At 43.2% G+C, this 26,617-nt stretch overlaps 2 protein-coding genes across 4 annotated transcripts in view; both read right to left on the reverse strand.

The window, feature by feature from the left end:
- LOC141085602 (galactoside alpha-(1,2)-fucosyltransferase 2-like) overlaps window positions 1–26,617 on the reverse strand; it is a 428,258-nt gene that overhangs the window by 261,115 nt on the left and 140,526 nt on the right. The gene's annotated exons all lie outside the window — the stretch shown is intronic.
- LOC141085020 (histone H3) lies at window positions 5,339–5,749 on the reverse strand. The gene has a single exon (XM_073569944.1). It carries the CDS (start codon window positions 5,747–5,749, stop codon window positions 5,339–5,341), a length of 411 nt encoding a protein of 136 aa, XP_073426045.1.

Below are 26,617 nucleotides of genomic sequence, written 5' to 3' on the forward strand. Positions count from 1 at the left end.
CCTCCAATCACTGCCGACTTTTCTTCCCCTTTGACTTGCATTGGGTTTCGTGTTTCAGTCGGCCTTCGACTTTTCACGATAATCGGCCGATTTCGTTCGACCCGACTTTTGAGAAAGTCGGGTTTCATGAAACCCGACTCGACCCGAAAAAAGGCAAAGTCGCTCATCTCTACTATCGAGTTCAACTTTTACCCTATCATGCTAGTTTTTTTAGGGGAACAAACAGATAAATCTAGGAAAAGCTGATATAGAAAACTCCTCTAATGTTAGACAAGTTAATCTATACAGTTTGTCTATAGACCACTTAAATAAATATCTGCCATAAAGGCATACCCTAAAGCTTCTGGGCCACAGTTCAGTTTAAGGATTTATAGGTTTTTGCATTGGTGAACAGGGGTCTGTAAGTGCACACTGGCTCAAAGCTCCAGATGCAAGGCTAGCATCATCACCTAGATAGAGCGGCTCCCTTAGGCCTGTTTCACACATCAGTTTTTTAGCGTCAGTCAAAATCTGCCAATTTCTGAAAAAAACGGATCCGCCAAAAATGGGGCGGATCCGGTTTTTTCCCCCATAGACTTACATTAGTGGCGGATCTTGACTGACGGTCGTCCGTGACACCCGTTTTTTGACGGATCCGCCAATATTTTAGCGTCTCCCGGGCGGATGAGACGGACTCTGCAACGTTTTTTTTGTTGACGGTCCGCTATTTTCAACTGCGCAGGCCCGGCAGCTTTTCTCCGGGAACATTTTTAACCCTGAATGCTGTTCCAGGATCGTGAAAAATTCTCTCTCTCTCGTCAAAACAACGGTCCGGAGGCACACGTTGATGTGAGAATGGAGACGGATCCGTTTTCCGCCATTTTTGCGGATTGCAACTGACATCAAAAACGTATGTGTGAAACAGGCCTTAAGTCCTGCGTAGTTTACATAGGAAAGGAAAAGAATCGACCATGTTTTATATCCTCTTTAAATGCAAATTGCAGCCCTTTTCTTTCATCAAGTCTCTGTGAGGGTGTCAAAATGTAGTAAGGCCACAGTTTAACCTATATCTCAAACTAAGGCCATGCAATAGAGGTAGAAATACTGACAGTGAGTCACAGGCTGCACTGCTGTCTATGGAGGGAGTTGGTTTGTTTTTTTCTTTGCAATTAATCCACAATAAAATTTAATATAAATGTAGAACTGCTATATATATTATGTGATGGCTTGAGTCACTTGGCTGCTTGCAAAGGTAGACTCTGGAACGTTTCTTGAGGTAAATCACCCGCTAGTTTATTAAAACACAGCATAAACCTTAGCGGGGTTGAATAAAATCAACATGGCCTTTCTAGCCTAATGGAAAAAAAAACAAAGATAAAATGCAAAAGAGTCCTTTCCCTGCAGGATTAACCCACAGATACCACACAATGTCCTCAGCTCCTCCTGGAACCACGTTGGCGTGCCTCTTCCTAACTCTCTAGACAAGCTATTTAAGCCAGACCATGTGATGATCACCTGACCGTGACATCATCCCAGATCCAGTCAGTATACACATGCCAATGTCGGCTCTGCAGGTGGAGATATGTTGAGCACCCTCCCATCCACTCTATGGGTGCCCACATAAAACCAGCCCATGTATGCAACTTTAACCCCTTTTCTACATTGGACGTACTATTCCGTCCATGTGACCTGGGACCTAAGTCCCAAGGATGGAATAGTACGTCCAACACGATCAGCGGCACTCACGGGGGGATCGCTGATCGCGGCCGGGTGTCAGCTGATTATCACAGCTGACACCCGGCACTATGTGTCAGGGACATTCACGGACTGCCCCCGGCACATTAACCCCTGGCACACTGCGATCAAACATGATCGCAGTGTACCGGGGACACAGGGAAAAATTGCGCAGGGAGGGGGCTCCCTGCGTGCTTCCCTGAGACTCCGAAGCGACGCGATGTGCTGCGTCGCTCCGAGGGTCCTCCTCCCTGCAGGCCCCAGATCCACTATGGCCGCGGGGGCTTTTGGGATCCTGCAGGGAAGCGGCTTCGACAGTGCCTGCTGAGAGCAGGCACGAGGAAGCCTGCAGCAGCATCTGTCAGATCGCTGATCTGACAGAGTGCTGTCCAAACTGTCAGATCAATGATCTGACACAAGACAGTGATGTCCCCACCTGGGACAATATAATAAAGTAAAAAAAAAAAAAACACTTGTAAAAATAATTTTAAAAAAATTCCTAAATAAATTAAAAAAAAATATTCCCTAATAAATTCTTTTTTTCTAAATAAAAAAACAAAAAACTATTAAAGTACACATATTTAGTATCGCCACGTCTGTAACGACCCACCCTATAAAACTGTCCCACTAGTTAACCCCTTTCATAAACCACTTAAATAAAAGCAAAAAAGCAAAGCAAAAAACAATGGTTTATCATCATACCACCGAACAAAAAGTGCAATAACGCGCGATCAAAAAGACGGATATAAATAACAATGGTACCGCTGAAAATGTCATCTTGTCCCACAAAAAACGAGCCACCACACAGCATCATCAGCGAAAAAATAAAAAAGTTAAAGCTCGCAGAATAAAGTGATGCAAAAATAATTATTTTTTTATATGAAATTGGTTTCATTGTATAAAAGCGCCAAAACTTAAAGAAAGACATAAATGAGGTATCGCTGTAATCGTACTGACCCAAAGAATTATACCACTTTATCAATTTTACCACACGCAGAACGGTTTAAACGCACCCCCCAAAAGAAATTCATGAAATGCTGGTTTTTTTTCATTCTGCATCCCAGAAATCGGAATAAAAAGCGATCAAAAAAGTCACGTGCCTGAAAATGGTACCAATAAAAACGTCAACTCATCCCGCAAAAAATAAGACCTCACATGACTCGGTGGGTCAAAATATGGAAAAATTATAGCTCTTAAAATGTGGTGACGCAAAAACTATTTTTACAATAAAAAGCGTCTTTTAGCGTATGACAGCTGCCAAACATAAAAACCCGCTATAAATAGTAAATCAAACCCCCCTCTATCACCCCCTTAGTTAGGGAAAAATGATACAATTTAAAAAAATGTATTTATTTCCATTTTCCCATTAGGGTTAGGGATAGGGTTAGGGCTAGAACTGAGATTAGCGTTAGGAGCATGTTGGGGTTAGGGTTGGAGTTTGAATTGGGGGGGTTTCCACTGTTTGGGCACATCAGGGGCTCTCCAAATGTGACATGGCGTCCGATCTCAATTCCAGCCAATTCTGCGCTGAAAAAGTCAAACAGTGCTTCTTCCCTTCCAAGCTCTGGCATGCGCCCAAACAGTGGTTTACCCCTACATATGGGGTACCAGCATACTCAGGACAAATTGGACAACAACTTTTGGGGTCCAATTTCTCCTGTTACCCTTGGGAAAATAAAAAAATTGGGGACTAAAAGGTCATGTTTGTGGAAAAATGATTTTTTTTATTTTCACGCCTGGGCGTTATAAACTTCTGTGAAGCTCTTGGGGGTTCAAAGTGCTCACCACACATCTAGATAAGTTCCTTGGGGGGTCTAGTTTCCAAAATGCGGTCACTTGTGGGGGGTTTCCACAGTTTAGGCACATCAGGGACTCTCCAAATGCGACATGACACACGCAGACCATTCCATCAAAGTCTGCATTCCAAAACGTCACTACTTCCCTTCTGAGCACCGAGGTGTGCCCATACAGTAGTTTTCTCCAACATATGGGGTATCAGCGTACTCAGGACAAATTGGACATCACACTTTTGGAGTCTAATTTATCCTGTTACCATTGGGAAAATAAAAAAATTGGGGACTAAAAGGTCATGTTTGTGGAAAAAATATGATTTCTTTATTTTCACACCCGGGCGTTATAAACTTCTGTGAAGCACTTGGGGGGTTCAAAGTGCTCACTACACATCTAGATAAGTTACTTGGGGGTTCTAGTTTCCAAAATGGTGTCATTTGCAGGGGGGTTTCCACTGTTTAGGCACATAAGAGGCTGTCCAAATGCAACATGGTGTCCGATCTCAATTCCAGCCAAAAAAGTCAAATGGCGCTGCTTCGCTTCCGAGCTCTGCCATGCACCCAAGTAGTGGTTTACCCCACATATGGGGCATCACCATACTCAGGGCAAATTGCACAATAACTTTTGGGATCCTGTTTCCCCTAGGAAAATAAAAATTGTGGGTGAAAAGATCATTTTTGTGGAAATAATATGATTTTTTAATTGTAAGGCTGTACATTATAAACTTTTGTGAAGCCCTTGGGGGTTCAAAGTTCTCACCACATATCTAGATAAGTTTCTTGGGGGGGTCTAGTTTCATAAAATGGGGTCACTTGTGGGGAGTTTCCACTGTGTAGGCACACCAGGGGCTCTCCAAACGTGACATGGCGCCCGATCTCAATTCCAGCCAATTTTGCATTGAAAAAGTCAAATGGCCCTCCTTCCCTTCCGAGCTCTGCCATGCGCCGAAACAGTGGTTCCCCCCACATATCAGGTATCAGCGTACTCAGGACAAATTGCACAATAACTTTTGCAGTCCAATTTCTCCTGTTACCCTTGGTAAAATAAAAAAAATTGGACCTGAAGTAATTTTTTTTGTGAAAAAAAGTTAAATGTTCATTTTTTTTAAAAACATTCAAAAAATTCCTGTGAAGCATCTGAAGGGTTAATAAACTTCTTGAATGTGGTTTTGAGCACCTTGAGGGGTGTAGTTTTTAGAATGGTATCACTTTTGGGTATTTTCTATCATATAGACCCTCAAAGTGCCTTCAAATGTGAGGTGGTCCCTAAAAATAAAATGGTGTTGTAAAAATGAGAAATCACTGGTCAACTTTTAACCCTTATAACTTCCTAACAAAATTGTCCTGATGTAATGTAAACATGTGGGAAATGTTACTTATTAAGTTTGTGTGCCATATCTCTGTGATTTAAGGGCATAAAAATTCAAAGTTGGAAAATTGCGAAATTTTCAAAATTTTTGCCAAATTTCCATTTTTTTCACAAAAGCAAATTATATGAATGAAATTTTACCACTAACATGAAGTACAATATGTCACGAGAAAACAATGTCAGAATCACCGGGATCCATGGAAGCGTTCCAGAGTTATTACTTCATAAAGGAACAGTGGTCAGAATTGGCCCGGGCATTAACATGCAAACCACCCTTGGGAGTAAAGGGGTTAATTCAAGCCTCTCAACCCTTAGTGTGCTGGAGGAAAAATATCCTGGTTTCACATCACTGACGCCAATATGCGTAGTGACACACATCTCCTCTCATACACTGTGCCAGTGACCCTGTCACTATAAATATAAATATATGTATATATATTGTGTTGTGGTTGGAGCCCGGGAAGATCTAAGCTCTCTCCCCACGGATCCTGCGGGCCAACTGGATGTCTTTGGGCATGATTGTTACCCTCTTGGCGTGGATGGCGCACAGGTTGGTGTCCTCGAACAGTCCCACCAGATAAGCCTCGCTGGCCTCCTGCAGGGCCATCACCGCTGAGCTCTGGAAGCGCAGATCGGTCTTGAAGTCCTGGGCTATCTCCCTCACCAAGCGCTGGAAGGGAAGCTTACGGATCAGCAGCTCCGTGGATTTCTGGTAGCGGCGGATCTCACGGAGAGCAACGGTTCCTGGGCGATAACGATGCGGCTTCTTCACTCCGCCAGTGGCAGGCGCACTCTTCCTGGCAGCCTTCGTGGCCAGCTGCTTGCGAGGAGCCTTCCCTCCGGTGGATTTGCGGGCGGTCTGCTTGGTCCTGGCCATAGCTCAATTTAGAGGTGAACAGATGTGATCTGAACAGATGTGATCTGTGATGTGTAGTCTGGATCTACCTGGTTTTGTTATCTACAGAGCTGACCGTGATTGTGTAGCTTCAGGTAAACAAAGGGGGGGTGGGGTATGTCTCTACATCAACACTAGCTGGTGCTGTGATGTTAACATACTGGGAAAAGGTTGCTCTCCAGATCTAGAGTACCTTGCACTCAATTGTAGACCATTTTACGCTCCAAGAGAGTTTTCATCTATGGTTCTGGTTGCAGTATATATTCCCCCTCAAGCATCTGTTAAAGCTGCTATTGGTGAATTAGCTTGCAAAATATCAGAATGGGAGAAAGGATCTCCTGAAGCATTTGTGATCGTAATGGGGGACTTTAACAAAGGAAAACTCAACCTGGATCTCCCCAAATTTACTCAACATATAAACTGCTTCACGAGAGAGAACAATACGCTTGATCACTGCTATACTGTCTTAAAGGGGGCCTACAGGGCAGTGAGGAGAGCAGCAGTGGGCTTTTCAGATCATTGTCTAATTCATTTAATTCCAGCCTACAGGCAAAGGTTGAAAACATCGAAACCTACAGTTTATACAAAGAAGACATGGTCTGAGGAGACAAAATTGCAACTGCAAGCATGCTTTGAATGCACGGACTGGGAGGTATTCCAGGAAACATGCTCGGGTCTGGATGAATGGGTTGATGCAGTGTCCTCATATATCCGTTTTTGTGAAGACACGTTTATTCCATCCAAATCTGTCCACTTTCGGGGAAACAACAAGCTGTGGTTTACAAATAAAGTCAGGTTGATCCGTAAGAGAAAAGAGGAGGCTTATAAAGCAGGCGATATTACTGAATTCAAGAAACTTAGGAACTCGCTATCTAAAGAGATCAAGTTAGCCAAACACGAGTATGCAAAGATTCTGGAGGAAAGGTTCTCATCAAAAGATACTAGATCTGCATGGAGAGGATTAAGAGAGGTCACCAATTATAAAAGCCACCCCACTATAGTGAACCCCAGCAGAAGTCTGGCAGCAGAGTTAAATGAATTCTACTGCAGATTTGAGGCAAGCTCTACACACAGTGGCTATTCATCTCTAAGCTCCTCAGTCTGTTCATATAAAGATCATTCATTGTGCAACACCCAAGTAGTGATCTCCGAGGCAGAGGTGATACGCATCCTGAAGGGACTTAAGGTCAAAAAGGCACCTGGCCCTGATGGTGTATCTCCAATGTGTCTGAAAGTATGTGCTACCCAGCTTGCCCCTATACTGACAAATATATACAATGTGTCACTGAAAGAGTGCGTTGTACCTCAGTGTTGGAAAAATTCCACAATTATCCCTGTCCCCAAGAAAGTGGGATCCTCTGAGTTGAACGACTATAGACCAGTAGCACTCACATCTGTAGCTATGAAAGTCTTCAAAAGAATTATGATGTTCCACCTGATAAAATTCACGCAGAAGCTATGGGACCCACTTCAGTTTGCCTATAAGGAGAATCGTTGGGCAAACGACACTGTCAATCTGGCACTGAAGTACATTTTGGATCATACAGATGAACGGCACTCATATGTCCGGATTCTTTTCATGGACTTTAGCTCAGCGTTCAATACCATTGATCCGAATTTACTTCATAAGAAAATGGTAGCTCTTGGAGTCCCTCTCAACTTATGCTTGTGGATTTATAACTTCCTGACAGCCAGGATACAGAGTGTAAAAGTTGGACCATTCACTTCGGACACCTTGGTCACAAACATCGGGGCACCTCAGGGGTGTGTTTTGTCCCCGTTACTGTTTTCTCTCTATACGAATGATTGCATCTCTTCAGCAGACTCAGTAAAAATCTTGAAATTTGCCGATGATATGACACTGATTGGTCTCATCAGGGGAAATGCTGAAGACTTGTATCGGAGTGAGGTGGAAAGAATATGTGACTGGTGTAAAGCCAATAATCTTGTACTCAACACTAAAAAAACTGCTGAGATGGTTGTGGATTTTAGGAAAGATCAACATGAGATACTTCCAATCTACATCCATGACGAAGTGGTTCTTAGGGTCACAGAGACCAAATTCCTTGGTGTTATCATCTCTCATGATCTTAAATGGGGGAAAAACGTGGATGCTGTTATAAGAAAAGCACAACAGAGGATGTTCTTCCTGCGTCAGCTGAAAAGATATGGTTTGTCTAAGAATCTGCTGATCTTATTCTTTAATGCTGTCATCAGATCTGTGATTTGTTCCTCTCTGATAGTCTGGTATGGGGGAGCCACTGCGCATGACAAACTCCGCTTACAAAGGACTTTCAGAACAGCAGAGAGAATTATAGGCTCCCCCCTGTCTAAAATCCAGGATCTTTATGATAAGAGTATTCGATCCCACGCATTGAAAATTTCATCCGATCCCTCTCACCCGGGACACTCCTCATTCCAACTACTCCCTTCAGGATGTCGCTTCAGAGTCCCCAAATGCAGCACCAACCGCCATATGAACAGCTTCTATCCACTCTCTGTTCAACAATTAAATCGTCATGTGTAGACTATATACTGTATCTGTCTTGTTAGATGTTACTTGTTGTATCTGTTGTTATATATTATGTTGCCTCTTTGCCACAAAGAATTCCTTGTATATATGTAATATGTACTTGGCGATAATAAATTTGATTGATTGATTGATTGATTGATATATACATATATAAATAAATAATCTTTTATTTTTTAATCTTTTATTTTTATTTTTTTGCGCTAACATACTTCGCAGCGCTTTACAGACATTATATATATATATATATATATATACAGTGCCTTGCAAAAGTATTTGGCCCCCTGGAACTTTTCAACCTTTTCCCACATATCATGCTTCAAACATAAAGATACCAAATGTAAATTTTTGGTGAAGAATCAACAACTAGTGGGACACAATTGTGAAGCTGAACGAAATTTATTGGTAATTTTAAATTTTTGTGGAAATTCAAAAACTGAAAAGTGGGGCGTGCAATATTATTCGGCCCCTTTAACTTAATACTTTGTTGCGCCACCTTTTGCTGCGATTACAGCTGCAAGTCGCTTGCGGTATGTCTCTATCAGTTTTGTACATCGAGAGACTGAAATTCTTGCCCATTCTTCCTTATTAAACAGCTCGAGCTCAGTGAGGTTTGATGGAGATCGCTTGTGAAAAGCAATTTTCAGCTCTTTCCACAGATTCTCGACAGCATAGGATCATTCAGAGATCCACAATGAACTTCTGGAGTGAGTTTGCTGCACTGAAAGCAAAGGGGCCAAATAATATTGCACGCCCCACTTTTCAGTTTTTGACTTTCCACAAAAATTTAAAATAACCAATAAATTTCGTTCAATTTCACAATTGTGTCCCACTTGTGTTGATTCTTCACCAAAAATTTACATTTGGTATCTTTGTGTTTGAAACCTGATATGTGGGAAAAGGTTGAAAAGTTCCAGAGGGGGCGAATACTTTCGCAAGGCACTGTAATTTATAGCAAAATGACACCTAAAAAATATGACTCAATATCCAAAAATCCAGGACCTCATTACTTGATGTTGATTTTTTTGGATGAACTTATCGCTGCTGCTATTTCTGTGGAAAGATAAGAACCAAAAAATTAAATTGCAACAAGTTCACTACCACATTTTTTACAGTAAAAGAGCCTGTAAAAGTCAAATGGTGTACAAATTTTAATGAAACACATTTGAAGAAATGATTTTTGGCTTGAAATACATATATTTAGGGAAAGAAAATGTTTCAAAAGTGGACAATTTCTCAAGATATAGCAGCAATAAATACTGTACAATAGAGAATTAATCTTTCCATGCTCTTCAGTAATACAGTGCTCCACTGACTGTCATTATTTTCCACCAAAGTAATGCGCAGAATGCATTTACCAATTAATTACCCCTGCTATCTGTTTTGGTTTACAATATTTTTTTCTGTTATCTGATGATTCATTGTTAAATTCAAAGTTATTTGAAGAATTAGAACTTTGCTCTATCTGCCAACCCAATTCCGCAGCATATCTTGACACAGTAGCCAGTAACTGGCCTTAGGGTCTGTTCACAGGAACCATCTAGCGGCACAATACCACTGCCGATCGGTAAATCTCTACTGATGGTCAGCTGTTTATTGGACTGCAGTACACTGTGAGAAGTGTGTGATCGATGATAGATCGCTCATTTTCACGTAGGCTGCCAAAGTTCTCAGCAGTGGGAGTCGAGGTTACACAGGACGATGCTCCACCAAGAATGATGATTTTTTTTTTGTGCTGTGCAAAAGATCATTTGAACTGATGAACGAGTGTTTTGCTCGATCTTTCGGTGGACAGCCATGTAAAGTGTATGGTCGGCCTTACAAAAATCCTGTCATGCTGCCTGAAAGACTTAAATGCTGTCCTTGTATCAGCGCACATTACCTAGCATATTATTTACTCTGATGAAACAATGGATTGAAATGTTTCCTACAGGGGATTTTCTCATTTTTTTTCCAACCTCCTAGGTGTCTGCTAATTACTAGCTGGCATTGGTTCCTTATGATACTACTTGAGGCTGTTGAAAGTGTGATGACTCAGCCAATCATAAAGTCATAAGATGATAATATGACTCCTCTAATATCTATTGCTTCCTTGTTTTCTAAGATACAAGTTTGAGCCAAGGTTAAAGTAAAATTATCTATATGTTTCATGGTTCAGGAATTTGTTATTAGAGTTAGTGATGAGCGAGTATACTCATTGCTCGGGTTTTCGTATTTTGGCGTGCTAGGAGATTTAGTTTTTGCCAACGCAACTGCATGATTTACAGTTGCTGGACAGCCTGAATACATGTGGAGAGTCCCTAACAAACAGGCATTCCTCACATGTATTCAGGTTATCTAGCAGTCGCAAATCATGCAGCTGCGTCGACAAAAATCGAATCTCCGAGCACGCCAAAATATTCGGAGGACACCTGAGCATGCTCGGGAAAACCCAAGCAACGTGTATACTCGCTTATCACTAGAGTATGTTCACATAACAAGGACTTGTGCATGGACCCTACACAAGGTGCTGAATGCTTCTATATAATAGAAAATATCTACAAAACACAACAGGCAGTAGAGCGTGCCACCTTTTGTTTTGTTTTGCCCATGAACTCATTAATGTATAAAAAACTAATTTTTATGTATTAAATATAAAATAGGAGCCATGTAGAAGTATAGTATTTGCTAAAAAATTGTTTATGGGGACAGTATGAGTAGTGGTGGATCTGCAGCACTTTTTCAGGTGGAAGCCCCCTGAAAAGACATTGTGTGCACATATCCATAGATGGCAATAAATTGGGTTTTAGATATTGCAGGGACTTTGTGTGCCTTCATGCAGCCTTATTGTACATGACTGATTTTCCATCATGTAGCACTTTTTTTTAACGTGACTTTTCATTACCACTTCATTTTTTTTTGAGGTTAGTAGAAACAAATGTGGTGAAGTTTTAGCTTAGTTAGAGGGGAAGTAAAACACTGCTCTGAACCTTTGCCTTAGGTACTGAGCTTTTGATAATGTCTTGCTTTCCAAAGATCTATTTGAAGATAATGGAAACCATTCATATGACCAGAGCAGTGAGTGAAGGGTGGGCGCTCATTGCTAATTTCACTAGCTATGTTGCCCCCTTCTCCGATGCACAAACAGCCTTCCTGGGTCCTGCCAAACATGAGCCCACGCTGCATGCAATACCTTCTTTGGGCAGTGACAGTCTATTCGCCTTTCCTGAGTTTCTCGATGAGCCAAACAATGATAAATCTTACAGCACTCGGCCACACAATAGCTGCTACAATGTGGCATACCAGAAGAGGGAAGAATGGTGTCAATGCAAAACTGACCTCACACTTGAAACTGACGTTCAGAGACCTAGACAAGCCCACCAGTGATCGAGCAGACAAGAAGGTACAAGCCATTGACGTTGACCCTGCATAAATCAGAGATCCGGCAAAATCTATGGAAAACATAATTGAAAGAGTGATCGGTACGAGGTGTGCCCCCTTCTTTCCAAGAGACATATTCCCTCTGGCGTTTTCCTGCACACTCAGATTGACTAACTCTCACAAGGATGTTTGTAAACCAGGAGTCAGTCTCTGATTCATGCTGCCTGTTGTTCTGGCAAGCAGAAATCAGCTGCCAGGTTCCTTATTGCAAAGTGGTAATGTTTCTCCTTGTGAGCGGTAACATTCCATGCCTGGCATACCAATTTGAGATTTTTCATCCTTGAAATGCTTCTTTTGGAAATTAAATATGCAAATTGCCTCTTCAGAGAGGAAGAGGACTAGAACTCTACTGTCAAATATTGGAAGTAGTAATCACCCAGCCAAACCAGATCTTAGGCTACTTTCACACATCAGGTTTTCGGCGTCAGGCGCAATCCGGCGTCGTGCCGGAACGCCGGATCCGGCAAATGTTTAGTAAAACCGGATGTGACGGATCCGGTTTTCTGCCGGATCCGTCTTTTTCTTGACAGACAAAACCGGATCCGTCTCATCCGGTTCATCCGTTTTTCTATCCGTTTTTCGACGGATTACGCCGGATCCGGTTTTTAAAATTGACCCTTGTGGCCTTCCGAATGGGATTGGCTACTGGAAAACTATATATAGCATGTTCCTACAGCCCTTCTTTGACAGGTTGTAGAGGAGAAAGTGCAGGTTGGAGAGAAGAGCAAGTTACTGGCGAAGATGGATGTTGTCATTGGAAATATTTTGAAGAATTTGGCGGATTTTATAGCGGAGGCGAATCGTTTGAGGGTGATTGTTCTGGAGAAGGAGAGAGCGAGACAGCAGCGCATCAGGCATCGTAGACGACGTTTGTGGATCCACCCCATCACAGCCAAGAGAATGACGCGTGGGGTCTATTCTACACTCTGCATGGACCTTCGACGAAACCCGGATAAATTTTTTGGATATGTTAGGATGAAAATGGAGAATTTTGATTACTTGGTGGAGCGCATTGCACACCTCATAAGAAAAGCGGACACCTATTGCCGCTTCTCTGTTTCACCCGCAGAGCGTCTGATGGTGACTTTAAGGTAAGCCACATTTATTGGATGTGATTGCATCAGAGCACACTTTCACTGCAATCTTGTTGGTGGTAGTTTGTATCTCCAAGTGTTATAGCTCAGTTTTGGTATGTAATGCTGTGATTTAAAACTAATTTATTGTTTTTTAATTCCCCACAGATTTCTTGCAACTGGAGAATCCCTTTCGTCACTGCATTTCCAGTACAGACTCGGGATTTCCACCATATCTGGAATTGCGAAGTACACATGCCGTGCACTGTGGGACTCCTTAGCTGAAGAGTTTTTACCAGAGCCCACAACAGAGAGGTGGATTGAAATTGCTGACAAGTTTCAACAGATATGTCAGTTTCCCAACTGCTTGGGCGCTGTGGACGGGAAACATATCCGCATTGTAAAGCCAGCTGGATCGGGATCGGAATATTTCAATTACAAGAAATATTTTTCAATTGTCCTCATGGCCATCGCTGACGCGGAATACAAATTTATTGCGGTTGATATTGGGGCCTATGGCCGCTCCAATGACTCTCAAGTTTTCAAACTGTCTGCCATGGGGCGTAAACTGTATGGAAACACCTTCCAGTTCCCACCACCTAGACCGCTGCCGCAAACATCTGGTCCACCTATGCCATTTGTCTGTGTAGGGGATGAAGCCTTCCAGCTGTCAGAACACCTTTTGAAACCGTACTCTAGCAGAGGATTGACAAGACCAAAACGCATTTTTAATTACCGCCTCACAAGAGCAAGAAGAATGGTTGAATGTACCTTTGGTATTCTGACAGCCAAATGGCGGGTCCTATTGACTGCGATCAACCTCAAGACAGAAACTGTGGACGAGGTGATCAAAGCGTGCGTGGTACTCCACAATTTTGTTATCTGCAAGGAACCCATTTCCATTGAGGACACCTCTGAAGAAACCACCTTGCAAGATTACCATGACATTACCACTAGAAGTTCTGTGACGGTTTCAGTAATGAGGGACAATTTTGCACTATACTTTATGTCACCTCAAGGCAGAGTACACTGGCAGGATGACAGAGTGTGAAAGATTTGTGCCCTAACCAAACTTGTGTACCTTCTGTACCAAAAGTATATACCTTTGCCAACCAAAGTTGGCTATCTTGTCATGGTCTCTATTTTTAGCTTTAGGCCACAGGTGTGTACCTGGTTGTGTTTTATGCAAAGTATTTCACCTTTTAACAAAAGTTGTGTACATTGTTAGGAAATCACCAACAATAAACACAACTTTTTAGGTGAAATACTTTGCTTCAAACACAACCAGGAACACAACTGTGGCAAAAAGCTAAAATTTACCCACAGTTATATACCTAGTTTTGAATACCATTTCACCTTTTAAATACCCTGTATTTAACCTTTTTCGCCGCAGAAAGAAATGACAGACAACCAGTGTAAAATAATTTAACTTTTATTGAAAAATGTTTTTTTTAGTAAACTTTTTTAAAATTTTAATAAACTTGTTTAATAAAGCTTTGAAACCATAAAACTGGTCATTTTTATTTAAATACACACATTATAAATCTGTGTAGTGTGTGGTGGAAATACTGCTGGAGGGGCTGCGGGACACTTCGACACTGGGAGTGTGGAGAGAGGACTGGGATCGTGGTGGGGAAGGAACAGTTAGAGGTGAAGGTGTGCAAAAAACTACAGAATGGGTGGACATGTGGGAAGCAGAAGAGGTGGTGGGTGGTGGAGTGGAGGGTTGGGCAGGGACTGTAGGAGCAGATGATGTTGATGGCAAGTTGTATGGGGAAGGAGTTTGGTACGGGGCAGGTTGCTGGAAGTGGGGAGATGTCTGGTACGGGGCAGGTTGCTGGAAGTGGGGAGATGTCTGGTACGGGGCAGGTTGCTGGAAGTGGGGAGATGTCTGGTACGGGGCAGGTTGCTGGAAGTGGGGAGATGTCTGGTACTGGGTTGCTGGTACTGGGGAGTTTGCAGGTACTGGGGAGGTTGCTGGTACTGGGGAGGTTGCTGGTGCTGGGGAGGTTGCTGGTGCTGGGGAGGTTGCTGGTGCTGGGGAGGTGGATGGTATGTAATAGGAGGGGGAGGATGGAAAGTGGCTGGAGGGGGTGTAGATGTAATAGGAGGGGGAGGATGGAAAGTGGCTGGAGGGGGTGTAGATGTAATAGGAGGGGGAGGATGGAAAGTGGCTGGAGGGGGTGCAGGTGGAGGAACTACTGTGGTGGGAGGAGGAGGTTGGGAGGTAACTTGCTGGAGAGCAGCGTGGCATGAATGCATTACATGCATCTGCTGGGCAGGAGAGAGCGTTTCCATGCGCTCCACAACAGACCTGAAAAAGGTGTGGTTTGGCGAAGATCTTGCTTCTGAATGCATGGTTTGCAGAAGTGTCTTCACCTCCAGAATGCTGGAGTTGATCTGCTGATAGCCTGCGGAGATTTGCTCTGACAAGACTTTTAGACAGTTCTGGAAAGATGCATTCAGATGCAAGAACTCTGGCGCATAAGTCTTTTCCTGACCCCTCTGCCGCTGCCGCCCAGTACCCGCAGGTGTACTAGAGGTGGCAGGGGCAGAAGGGTGGGGTAAAGGGAAAGCGATCTCCTCACCAGCAGCTTCATGTAATGTAGGCGGCCACGATGCTCCTGTGCTGGTGGATGGGACAGATGGGTCGAATGTGTGGGAAGGCTGGGAAGGTGCAGATGTACCGGGGTGGTCGAAGTGTCCCTCGGTGCCGGTCTCCTCAGGGATCGCCTCAGAAGGGTCCAATCGTGCAGGCTCCCGAGTGCTGCTCACCGTGCTGTGGAATAAAGAGAAAAAAAAACAATTAAAATAGTGACATGGTATGGCCCTGGCTGAAAAAAAAAAGTTACATCTAAACATTTTTTTGTCACATGTGGTGTGTAATATTTACCTTCTGGTGAGCATTTTCTCCCGGAGGAACGACAGGGCTCGTGCGTACTTGTACTTGCTCCTGCGTCCTCCAGATCCACTCGGGGCCCGCATCTCTTTATTGAACTCCTTCTTGAAACGATCCCTCACAGACCGCCACCGCTTCACAATTCTCTCCCCTGAAACGAGAAAGGACAAAGTGGTTAGTATACAACATCAGTGTTTCCCAAACTCCAGTCCTCATGGTCCCCAGGGGTCATGTTTTCAGGATTTCCAAAGTAAATAGAAATCCTGAACACATGATCCGTGGGGACCACGAGGACTGGAGTTCGGGAAACACTGGTTTAAATCAAGCAACCGGTACTGTATATACTTACGCTCTTTAATCTGGGCCCGAGCTTCGAGGTCCTCCCAGCGGTCCACAAGGAGCGAACAGATTTCCTCCCAGAGTCGTCGGGTAACGATCAGGTCAGCGTGGCGGCGGTCAGCCATATTCCAGAGCGGCTCCCTTTCTCTGACGAGATCGATGAGGCGGTCCACATCAATCCCTCCATCCTCACCGTCAGAGTCGGGAGCACGCTGTGAAGGCTGTTAAAGAAAAAGACAAAAATAACATAATTAGCCTCCACAAAAGAAATGAAATAAAAAGTGCAAAAAAAACAAAGCAAAAATATTTATACTTACACGCTGGTGACCGCCGCGTTGCTGTCGCCGACGACCCTGGGAGGCACTGCGGGGACCTCTTGGCCGAGCACCAGATTGGGAAGACTAGAGAAGAAAACAAAAAATGTTATGTCTTTGGATGTAGGCATTTGTTTGCTGTGTGTGGTCTGCAGAACATTGTTTTCTATGTGTTGTGTGTAGTGTGATGTTGTGTTTCTGCGTTTGATGCAAAAAACTTACCAATTGTGAGCCCAGTCCAAGTGTCTGTCCACCCCTTCCTTCTTCTTCTGGGAGCTCCTCTTCATCTTGTGATTCCTGTTTTGAAATAAAAGGCAATGAATACACATATATTACAGAGATGATGGATTTTGGAAATAAAAACTTACCGTCAAACGCTGACGATGCGAGGGAGGGCTCCCAGAAGATGTGCTGTCTTCCTCATGGCCAGACTCCATGGCTGTGGGTGGTGTTTCTGCTGCTGCCATTGCTGCTGCTGCTGCATCTATTGGGCGGCTGTTGAATAAAGAGAAACAAAGGGCCAATGAATATCTTGATATTCCATAGCCCTAGTTTGGAGGAATGGGGGATTTGATAATTACCGTCTCTCATCTGCTGCTGGACTCCCCTCCCGTTGTTCAGCATGCTGCTCCATTTGGGGTGGTGCTGATGGTGCTGCTGCTGCAGATGTCTGCTGCCTTCTCCTGCTCCTGGTTCTTGGCTTGGGTGGCATGTTGGGTGTGGCTGAGGGTCCCATTGTCTTGCTTTTATATATGTCCTGTGGGCAGAGCTACTGAGCATGCTCAGACCAAAGAAACCGGATCCGGCCGCCGGATCCGGCTGTCGCCGGATCAGGCGCATTGCGGCGCTCATAGGCTTTCATTGTATGAAAAAGCCGGACACGCCGGATCCGGCGTGTCCGGCTTTTTCGCCGGAGACAAAAAACGTTACAGTAGCCGTTTTTTCCAGACGCCGGATCGCGTCACATTGCCGGATCCGGCGAAAATCGGATGAAACGCATGGCCATCCGGCTCGATCCGGCTCTAATGCAAGTCAATGGGGGGGAAACCGGATCCGGCATTGCATTTCGCCGGATCCGGTTTTAGTCAAAAGCGCCGGATCGCGCCTGACGCCGAAAACCTGATGTGTGAAAGAGGCCTTACACTTTGCACTCATGATGGGCAGAACACAGTGTCTGCAAACTGAGACTCTGATTTCGCCTTTATCCTAAGTCATGTGGCAAGGCTCTTTAAAGGGTCAATATTGACTTTTAGCATCTCTCCTTTCAATAGGTGGCGCTAGAGTTCTAGTCCTCTTCCTCTCTGAAGAAGCAATTTGCATACTTATTGCAAAGTAAATGCCATATTTTCTCTAAAATCATGTTAGTTTATGTGGTATTTTATGTTGAGCATCCCTGCTGCGTACCTCTAATCATGTACTATTTCTAGATAGTTTCTTATCTGAATAATGCATGCTCTTGTTCACACATTGCTTTTTTGATGCGTCTTTTTTCCATGCAGTGTTGTACAGTAATAGCAAAATTATTTCTAAAACCTCATTCACACGGTGCATTTTTTTCCTTGCCTTTTTCAAAATTACATTTCAGTTCTTTCACCATTTTTTCCCTATTGAGACCAAAATGGGTTAACAACAAAACAAAGTAAAATGAGTCAAAAATGTTATTTTGCTGTGGTTTTGTGGACGGTTTTATGTGTTTTATTAATGAAGAAGAAAAAGCACATAAAAAAATGCTACGTGACACATACACTAGGTATTGCTGTCATGGAAAGTGTGGTGCTACAAATTAAGTAGGACAGATGTGTGAAATCTAGGCTGGGGCTAGACGGCTACGCTGCAGCATAATGCACGAGAATAGGGTTTCTTAGCAACTCCCTAGGGTATTGCAACAAACAATTTGCAAAAAAAACAACTGTATCCAACTTACTTGTTATAATTGCCATACTCTATGGGTCACACAAATTAACCCTATTCACCTGCATTATGATTTAGTAGCAGAACAGAGTGATTGATGGCAGCGTAACCTACACTCCCTGACAGAAGTTATGCCGCTTATCCATGTTATGTAAATAAAAGCTTATAACCTGACGTTAAATTCATCCATTGGTTGTATAAATTATTCTTTTGAAAGCTGAAACCCTCCGAAATGTGGTTTAGGCTAAGAAAATAAGTTGGCATCAATGCAGAAATATTGATCATTTAATGGACACAGAAAGGTCAGATTTTGGCAAGACAGAAGTTTTGTCGCCTGGTCATATAATGCACCCAATCCTAGTTTACATCCTCACCTGTGATCAGTAAATGATCGGTTAATTAGCGGGAGTGTATAAAAAGAAACCCAGCACCCCAGACCTTCACTTGAGCTGCAACTTGAGCTCTGACAACATGCCAAAAATCCACCCTGCGACCAAAGCCTGGATTATCAAGAGGCTGAAGTCCAGATCCACTGCAGAGGTGTCTGGCACCTTTAATGTGTCCCAGCGTCAAGTACAAAGAATTAAAAAAAGATTCAAAGAGACTGGAGATGTGTTTGACAAGCCCAGGTCTGGCAGACCCCGCAAGACAACTGCTCAGGAGGAACGATTGTTGGTTAGAAAATCCAAAGCAAGCCATCTTCCACTGCAGCAGAGCTCCAAAAGGCCTGGTCACCTCAAGTCCCTGTGTCAACTAGAAGCCAGCACTAAACAAAAGGCAAATAAAAAAACTGTGTGGCATTTGCAAAGTCCCACAGCCTGCTAAACAGATGGACGCTGGAAAAATGGCAGAAGGTGAATTTCTCTGATGAATCTTGAGGTAGAATTACACCACAGCCGCCGCAAATACTGCAGGAGACCTACTGGAGCCCGTATGGATCCAAAATACACCCAGAAAACAGTTACATTTGGGGGAAAGATCATGGTCTGGGGTTACATTCAGTATGGGGGTGTGCAAAACATTTGCAAGGTGGAAGGCAATATCAATAGCCTACAATATCAAGAAGTATTAGCTACCTCTTATATTCCAAATCATAAAATGGGTCAAATTCTGCAGCAGGATGGTGCTCCATCTCATACATCCATCTCTACAACAAAGTTCCTCCAGGCAAAAAAGATCAAGACAAAACCAAAGAATCTAGATGATCTCTGGGAGGCATGTAAGACTGCATTCTTTGCTATTCCTGATGACTTCATTAATAAATTGTATGAATCATTGTTGACCCGCATGGATGCAGCCCTTCAAGCTCATGGAAGTCACACAAAATATGACTCTAATAGCACTACAACTTCATTCACCAATGTTATGCAACATATATTTGTATTTTAAGTTAATTATTTGTTTGAATATCACATTACTTTCTGTGGGTGATAAAACTTTTGTCTTGCCAAAATCTGACCATTCTGTGCCCATTAAATGATCAATATTTCTGCATTGATGCCAATTTATTTTCTTAACCTAAACCACGTCAGGTTATAAGCTTTTATTTAAATAACATGGATAAGCAACATAACTTCTGTCAGGGAGTGTATATTGTAGCCAAAGTTGCCATCAAATCCCAGTGAAGTGATGCCAGTGAATGACTGAAGGTAATCTGTCACCAAGGTCCTGCTACCCCATCTCAGAGCAGCATCACATAGGGGCAAATACCCTGATTCAAGCGATGTGTAATTTACTGAGATGCGTGCTGTCATTTTGATAAAAATCCTGCTTCATCTTATGCTCATGTAGCCAGGGCCGGCCCGAGAGATTACGGCGCCCTAGGCGAAACTATTTTGTTGCGCCCCTACTATTCTTGGCAGTAGATGAAAACTTGGGATATAAATTTAGGAGCAAAACAAACCACAACAACAATGATTAATTAACTCTCTCCTAACTCTTTAATCTTCTAAGAAGTTGTATAGGACAAATATATACAAAGTAATCAATAACACAAAACAAAAACGACCATAGGTAATTAAAATTTTTGTTTCCTTGCCTTTTTTTTGAAAAGGATGACACTAAGTCACCGAGATTAATTTGTTTAGCAACTTCAGATTCTATCGAAATTGTTGCCAACCCAACCAACCTCTCTTGTGTCATATTTGCCCTTAAATATGTACACTTTTCTTTCCATCCCTAAAACTTTTTGCCTTTTGAAAAGATTTTTTATAATTTTTTCTATTTTTTCTCTGGCGCCCACTTTGGGTCGGCGCCCTAGGTGGCCGCCTAGTTCGCCTATACGTTCGGGCCGGCCCTGCATGTAGCAGTTCTCTGAATGCTGAGCTCTGTACAGTTGTGGGGAAAAGTGTTTACCCCCTTCCTAATTTTTCTATTCTTTTGCATGTTTGTCACACTTAAATGTTTCAAGATCAGCAAACAAATGTAAATATTAGACAAAGATCACACAAGCCAACATAAAATGCAGTTTTTAAATGAAGATCTTTATTATTAAGGGAAAAAGAAATCCATATCTACAGGGCACTGTGTGAAAAACTGATTGACCCCTAAACCTAAAGACTAGTTGAGCCACCCTTAGCAGCAACAACTGCAATCAAATATTTGGATAACTGGCAATGAGTCTTTTAAAACAGTGGAGGAATTTTGAGCCACTCATCTTTGCAGAATTGTTGTAATTCAGCCACATTGGAAGGTTTCCAAGCATGAACCGCCTTTTTAAGGTCATGCCACAGCATCTCAATCAGATTAAGGTCAGGACTTTGAAAAGGCCACTCCAAAGTCATACGTTTGTTTTTCTTAAGCTATTCAGAGGAGGACTTGCTGGTGTGTTTTGGATCGTTGTCATCTCCATAACTCAAGTGCTCAAGTGAGCTTTAGCTTGAGGTCACTTCAGATGGCCGGACAGTCTTCTTTAGGATTTTTGGGAGACAGAAGAATTCATGGTTTCACTTACCACAGTAATTCTTCCAAGTGTAAGGATCGGCCAGGGCTATAGTCGTGGCCAGAGACACTAAAGCATCAGTGTCCCGGCCTTCCCTCACAGAAAATTGCAATCCATTGTTCAGCATCTCGAGGCTCGGGTTCCCCTGGGAACTTCCCAAGCGGCAATGGCCCCTCTCTGAGGCGACTCCCAGTAACTGAGACAGAGTCCATGGTAACTTGAATGGTTTCTTTACTGATAACTTCACACAATATATCCACAGTTGGCACAGCATAGATTACACATTTGTCTTTACTTGCTCCCTCAGCTTTCCCTGCTTTGCTGACGCTTCTATACGGCACATGCCCGGACCATCTTAGACTGCTTACCAGTTTCTTCCTTGCCTAACCTCGCCATGATCACAATACCTTCTGCCTCTTTCCCCCCAGACTTGAAATCATCTGCCACTTGGTTTAGTTGCCTATGGAAAAGCATCTGACCCGTCTGTGCTGCTCCAGCATCTTCCTGTTCCTCACTCCGTCCAACTCCCGCCCTAAAAGCGTCCACCCAGGCTATGAGTCGCCACATCTTCTCTGCTGCTTTTTGTCCACTAAACTGATGCCCAATAACCGTGTATAAATTTGGGCTGTTGCTTATTAACGTTGCGTGGCTGCCAATCTGTCTTGGGCCTATAGCCCATGTGGACACTTCGGGTACCCTGGCCCCATCTGAACTCACTTCCTTCTCATCTTACCTTAACTCCCAGAAGCCCCTCCCACACTTAACCCTATCCTACTAAGAGCTCTATATACTAGAGTGCCCCTCTCTAGTGTCCAAAGGGAGCACTACGCTTTCCCTATTCTGTAAATCGCAAACCTTGAAATGCAATAAACAATAGCACAAATATGTGCAAATAAAAGCAACAATAGCAATCTAATATAACAAGCTCAATGTGTGTGTGTATGTTTGTATGTATGTGTGTATGTCCGGGATTGGCATCTGCACCGTCGCAGCTAGAGCCACAAAATTTTGCACAGTCACACATCTGGACCCCGAGAGCATCATAGGCTATGTTGTGAGGCGAAATTTTAACCCCGCGCATTCCAATTCACCAAACAATTTTGCCCCTATGTACATAATGGGGAAAAATTTTATGTATGTATGTATGTGTGGATGTCCGGGATTGGCATGTGCACGGTCGCAGCTACAGCCACAAAATTTTGCACAGTCACACGTCTGGACCCCGAGAGCGTCATAGGCTACGTTGTGAGGTGAAATTTAAACCCGCGTGTTCCAATTCACCAAACAATTTTACCTATTATTCTTATCATTTCTATGGTGTTATCATCCTTGTGTAAAGCTGAAAATAACACAATTTATTACCGTGCCAACACAGACCACCCTCTGACACAGACTGCAGGGGGAGCCCAGTATCACACAGGATAGGATTAGATACATGGCTCAGCAGTCAGTATCACACAGGATAGGATTAGATACACAGCTTAGCAGTCAGTATCACACAGGAGAGGATTAGACACATGGCTCAGCAGTCAGTATCACACAGGATAGGATTAGATACACAGCTCTGCAGTCAGTATCACACAGGAGAGGATTAGACACATGGCTCAGCAGTCAGTATCACACAGGATAGGATTAGATACACAGCTCTGCAGTCAGTATCACACAGGATAGGATTAGATACACAGTTCAGCAGTCAGTATCACACAGGATAGGATAGATACATGGCTCAGCAGACAGTATCACACAGGATAGGATTAGATACACAGCTCAGCACATAGTATCACACAGAAAAGTATTAGATAAGTGGCTCAGCAGACAGTATCACACAGAATAGGATTAGATACACGGCTCAGCAGTCAGTAACACACAGGATAGGATTAGATACACAGTTCAGCAGTCAGTATCACACAGGATAGGATTAGATACAAGGCTCAGCAGACAGTATCACACAGAATAGGATTAGATACACGGCTCAGCAGTCAGTATCACACAGGATAGGGTTAGATACACAGTTCAGCAGTCAGTATCACACAGGATAGGAATAGATACACGGCTCAACAGACAGTATCACACAGGATAGGATTAGATACAGAGCTAAGCACATAGTATCACACAGAAAAGTATTAGATAAGCGGCTCAGCAGTCAGTATCACACAGAAAAGTATTAGATAAGCGGCTCAGCAGTCAGTATCACACAGAAAAGTATTAGATAAGCGTCTCAGCAGACAGTATCACACAGAATAGGATTAGATACACGACTGAGCAGTCAGTAACACATGATAGGATTAGATACACAGCTCAGCAGAAAGTATCACACAGGAGAGGATTAGGTACACAGCTCAGAATAGGATTAGATGCACTGCTCAGCAGTCAGTATCACACAGGTTAGGATTAGATACACGACTGAGCAGTCAGGAACACATGATAGGATTAGATACACAGCTCAACAGAAAGTATCACACAGGAGAGGATTAGGTACACAGCTCAAAAACAGGATGTGCCAAAGGAGAGGACATTTTCATTCCAAGAATTCCACTCATTCCATCTGATTTGTTTTCTTATTTTAAACACCTCCAGTTTCCAGTTCAAACAGAATAGGATTAGATACACAGCTCAGCAGTCAATATCACACAGGATAGGATTAGATACACGGCTCAACAGTCAGTATCACACAGGATAGGATTAGATACACGGCTGAGCAGTCAGTAACACACAGGATAGGGTTAGATACATGGCTCAGCAGACGGTATCACACAGGATAGGATTAGATACACTGCTCAGCAGTCAGTATCACACAGAATAGGATTAGATACACGGCTGAGCAGTAAGTAACACACGATAGGATTAGATACACAGCTCAGCAGAAAGTATCACACAGGAGAGGATTAGGTACACAGCTCAGCAGACATTATCACACAGGATATGGTTAGATACACAGCTCAGAAACAGGATGTGCCAAAGGAGAGGACATTTTCATTCCAAGAATTCCACTCATTCCATCTGATTAGTTTGTTGATTTTAACCACCTCCAGTTTCCAGTTCAACTGCTATTTGCAATGTCCATTAACAATGCACAGGGACAGTCCTTGAAAGTAGTAGGGATCGATTTGCAATCTCCATGCTTTTCTCATGGTCAACTTTACGTGGTCTGTTCAAGAGTTGTAACTGCCAAAAATCTGTTCATCTTTGCACCAAAAGGAAAAACCAAAAGTGTTGTTTATCAAAAGGCTCTTGAATGAGTTGAAAATAAAATATTCTTAATACTTGGGTAATCGTTTAGTTAATTTGTGTTGCAAATCTGTAGTGTTGAATATATGATGTGAAATATTTTTATGTGCAATATAATCATTATAATTTGTTATAACTAACCACAGTTGGTTACTATGCCCAGGCATCGCCGGGCTCTTCAGCTAGTTAAACATAAAGACAAACAATGGTAATACCCAGAAAGGAGTAGCAGTACCATTCCATATGTGTGGTAATACATGTGAACATGTAGCAGTACCATTTAGCAATGAGTAATAAATACAATGTTGAACATCTTACTTAACCCCTTTACACAGGTCCTGAAGCAGCAAAGCAGCCCGTGGCCATCACACTACCACCACCATATTTTACAAGTTGGTTTGATGGTCATTTTCTGAAATGCTGTGTTACTTCTACAGCAGATGTAATGGGACATACACCTTCCAAGAAGTTCAACTTTGGTCTCTTCTGTCAACAGAGTATTTTCCCAAAAGTCTTGGGGATCATCAAGATGTTTTCTGGTAAAACTGAGACAAGCCTTTATGTTCTTATTGTTCAGCAGTGGTTTTCGTCTTGGAACTCTGCCATGTAGGCCACTATTTCCTAGTTTCTTTCTTATGGTGGAGTCATGAATAGAGATGAGTGAACCTTTCAAGGTTTGGTTCGGAATAGGTGAATGGACCGATGTTCGCTGAACCTCATTAAATTGAATGGTAGGCAAAACCAAACACATAGACAACACCTTCGGAGGGGAGGGGGGGCAAAAAGCTGCCCAACAAACTCAAATTAAGGGCAGACACCATGAAAAGCGGCATCAATTGACACACAGTAGAAATGTTATAATGGCACAGAAGTCAGGCATTGGCCATGCATGAGACAGGGTCTAGTCCAGCATTTACAGCTTGGAATTGAAGTTTCAATAAGGACCTGGTGTAAGCAGTGTAAGCCTTCTTAGCTGGGAGACCTGATACCTCATGCAACACCTCCAATTTTTTCATTTTTTTATTCCAGCCACACTCAGATGGCACAAACATCAGTTTCATACAGTAATTGTCAAATTGGTACTATAGGTTCTATGGAACTCGGTAGCATGGGTCAGAGAAGACAGACACAGTATATGTTCAAAGGTTCAGTATTATATTGTAGCAACAGGTCACAGTACTATACAAAGATAGTTCAGGGGTATTGCAGGAAGCAGGCTTCAGTATTACACGGTAAGCAGATATAAGTTCTGGCAACAGGTAGAGTCTGTACGAACCAACTGGCGAGAGTCTGAGGTCCGGGAGCACACAGTCCTAAAGTCCAGAGCCTGGACTGGGCTTCAAGCGGAGAGCAGGCCGCAGAGATGAATGAAGCAGAGCAGATCCGTACAGGAGAGGTGGTCAGGCAGGACGGCAGGTAAGTAACAAACGGGGAATCCCGAGGTATAGAAGAAGCAGGCACAATGCGAGTTCTCCAAGCTTGGCAGCAGGTGAAGATCCAGATACACAAGCACAGGTATAATGTGCTGAGTCCCTTTAGTACACAGCAGGCAGGAAACGTCAAACAGGAACAAGATGGCCCCTTGTGAAGCTACTTACTCCATCTTTGATAAGGGCAAAAGTAAGGGCAAAGTCAAACAGAACAGGAACATGGCTCAGAGCCTCACACTATTCCCTCCTTCAAGGATGTCCTCCGGACGACCTTAGATCAGGTTTATTGGGGTATCGGCTGTGGAACCGTTGGATCAGACGGGGAGCTCGAATGTTCTCCTGAGGTTCCCAGGAATTCTCCTTCGATGGGTAACCCTGCCATTTCACCAAGTACTGAAGTTTCCCCCTATGGATCTGAGAGTCGATGATCCCTTCCACGATAAATTCTTCTTTCCCGTCAATGAGAACCGAACCAGGTGGAACAGGTGTACGTCCAGGAAAAGGATTCGGTACTACCGGTTTAAGCAAGGAGACATGAAAAACAGGGTGTATTTTCAAAGATGTAGGCAACTTAAGACGGCAGGCTACAGGACTCACTATGTTGTCGATTTTGTATGGGCCAACATATTTCTGTCCCAACTTAGATGTCAGAATCCTTAATTTCAAATTTCTTGTCGAAAGCCAGACCATGTCTCCTACCTTGTATGTTGGTGCTGGTTTACGGAACCTGTCTGCAGCTCTCTTGTATCTCTCTTGAGCTGTAGC

Source organism: Dendrobates tinctorius, unplaced genomic scaffold (assembly GCF_039654945.1).
Source record: "Dendrobates tinctorius isolate UK_male_01 unplaced genomic scaffold, ASM3965494v1 ptg000028l, whole genome shotgun sequence".
Taxonomy (NCBI): Eukaryota; Metazoa; Chordata; class Amphibia; order Anura; family Dendrobatidae; genus Dendrobates; species Dendrobates tinctorius.

What these genes read in the sequence shown, in the direction of transcription:
- LOC141085020 (XM_073569944.1), bottom strand. Translation starts at nt 5,749, where the DNA reads ATGGCCAGGACCAAGCAGACCGCCCGCAAATCCACCGGAGGGAAGGCT.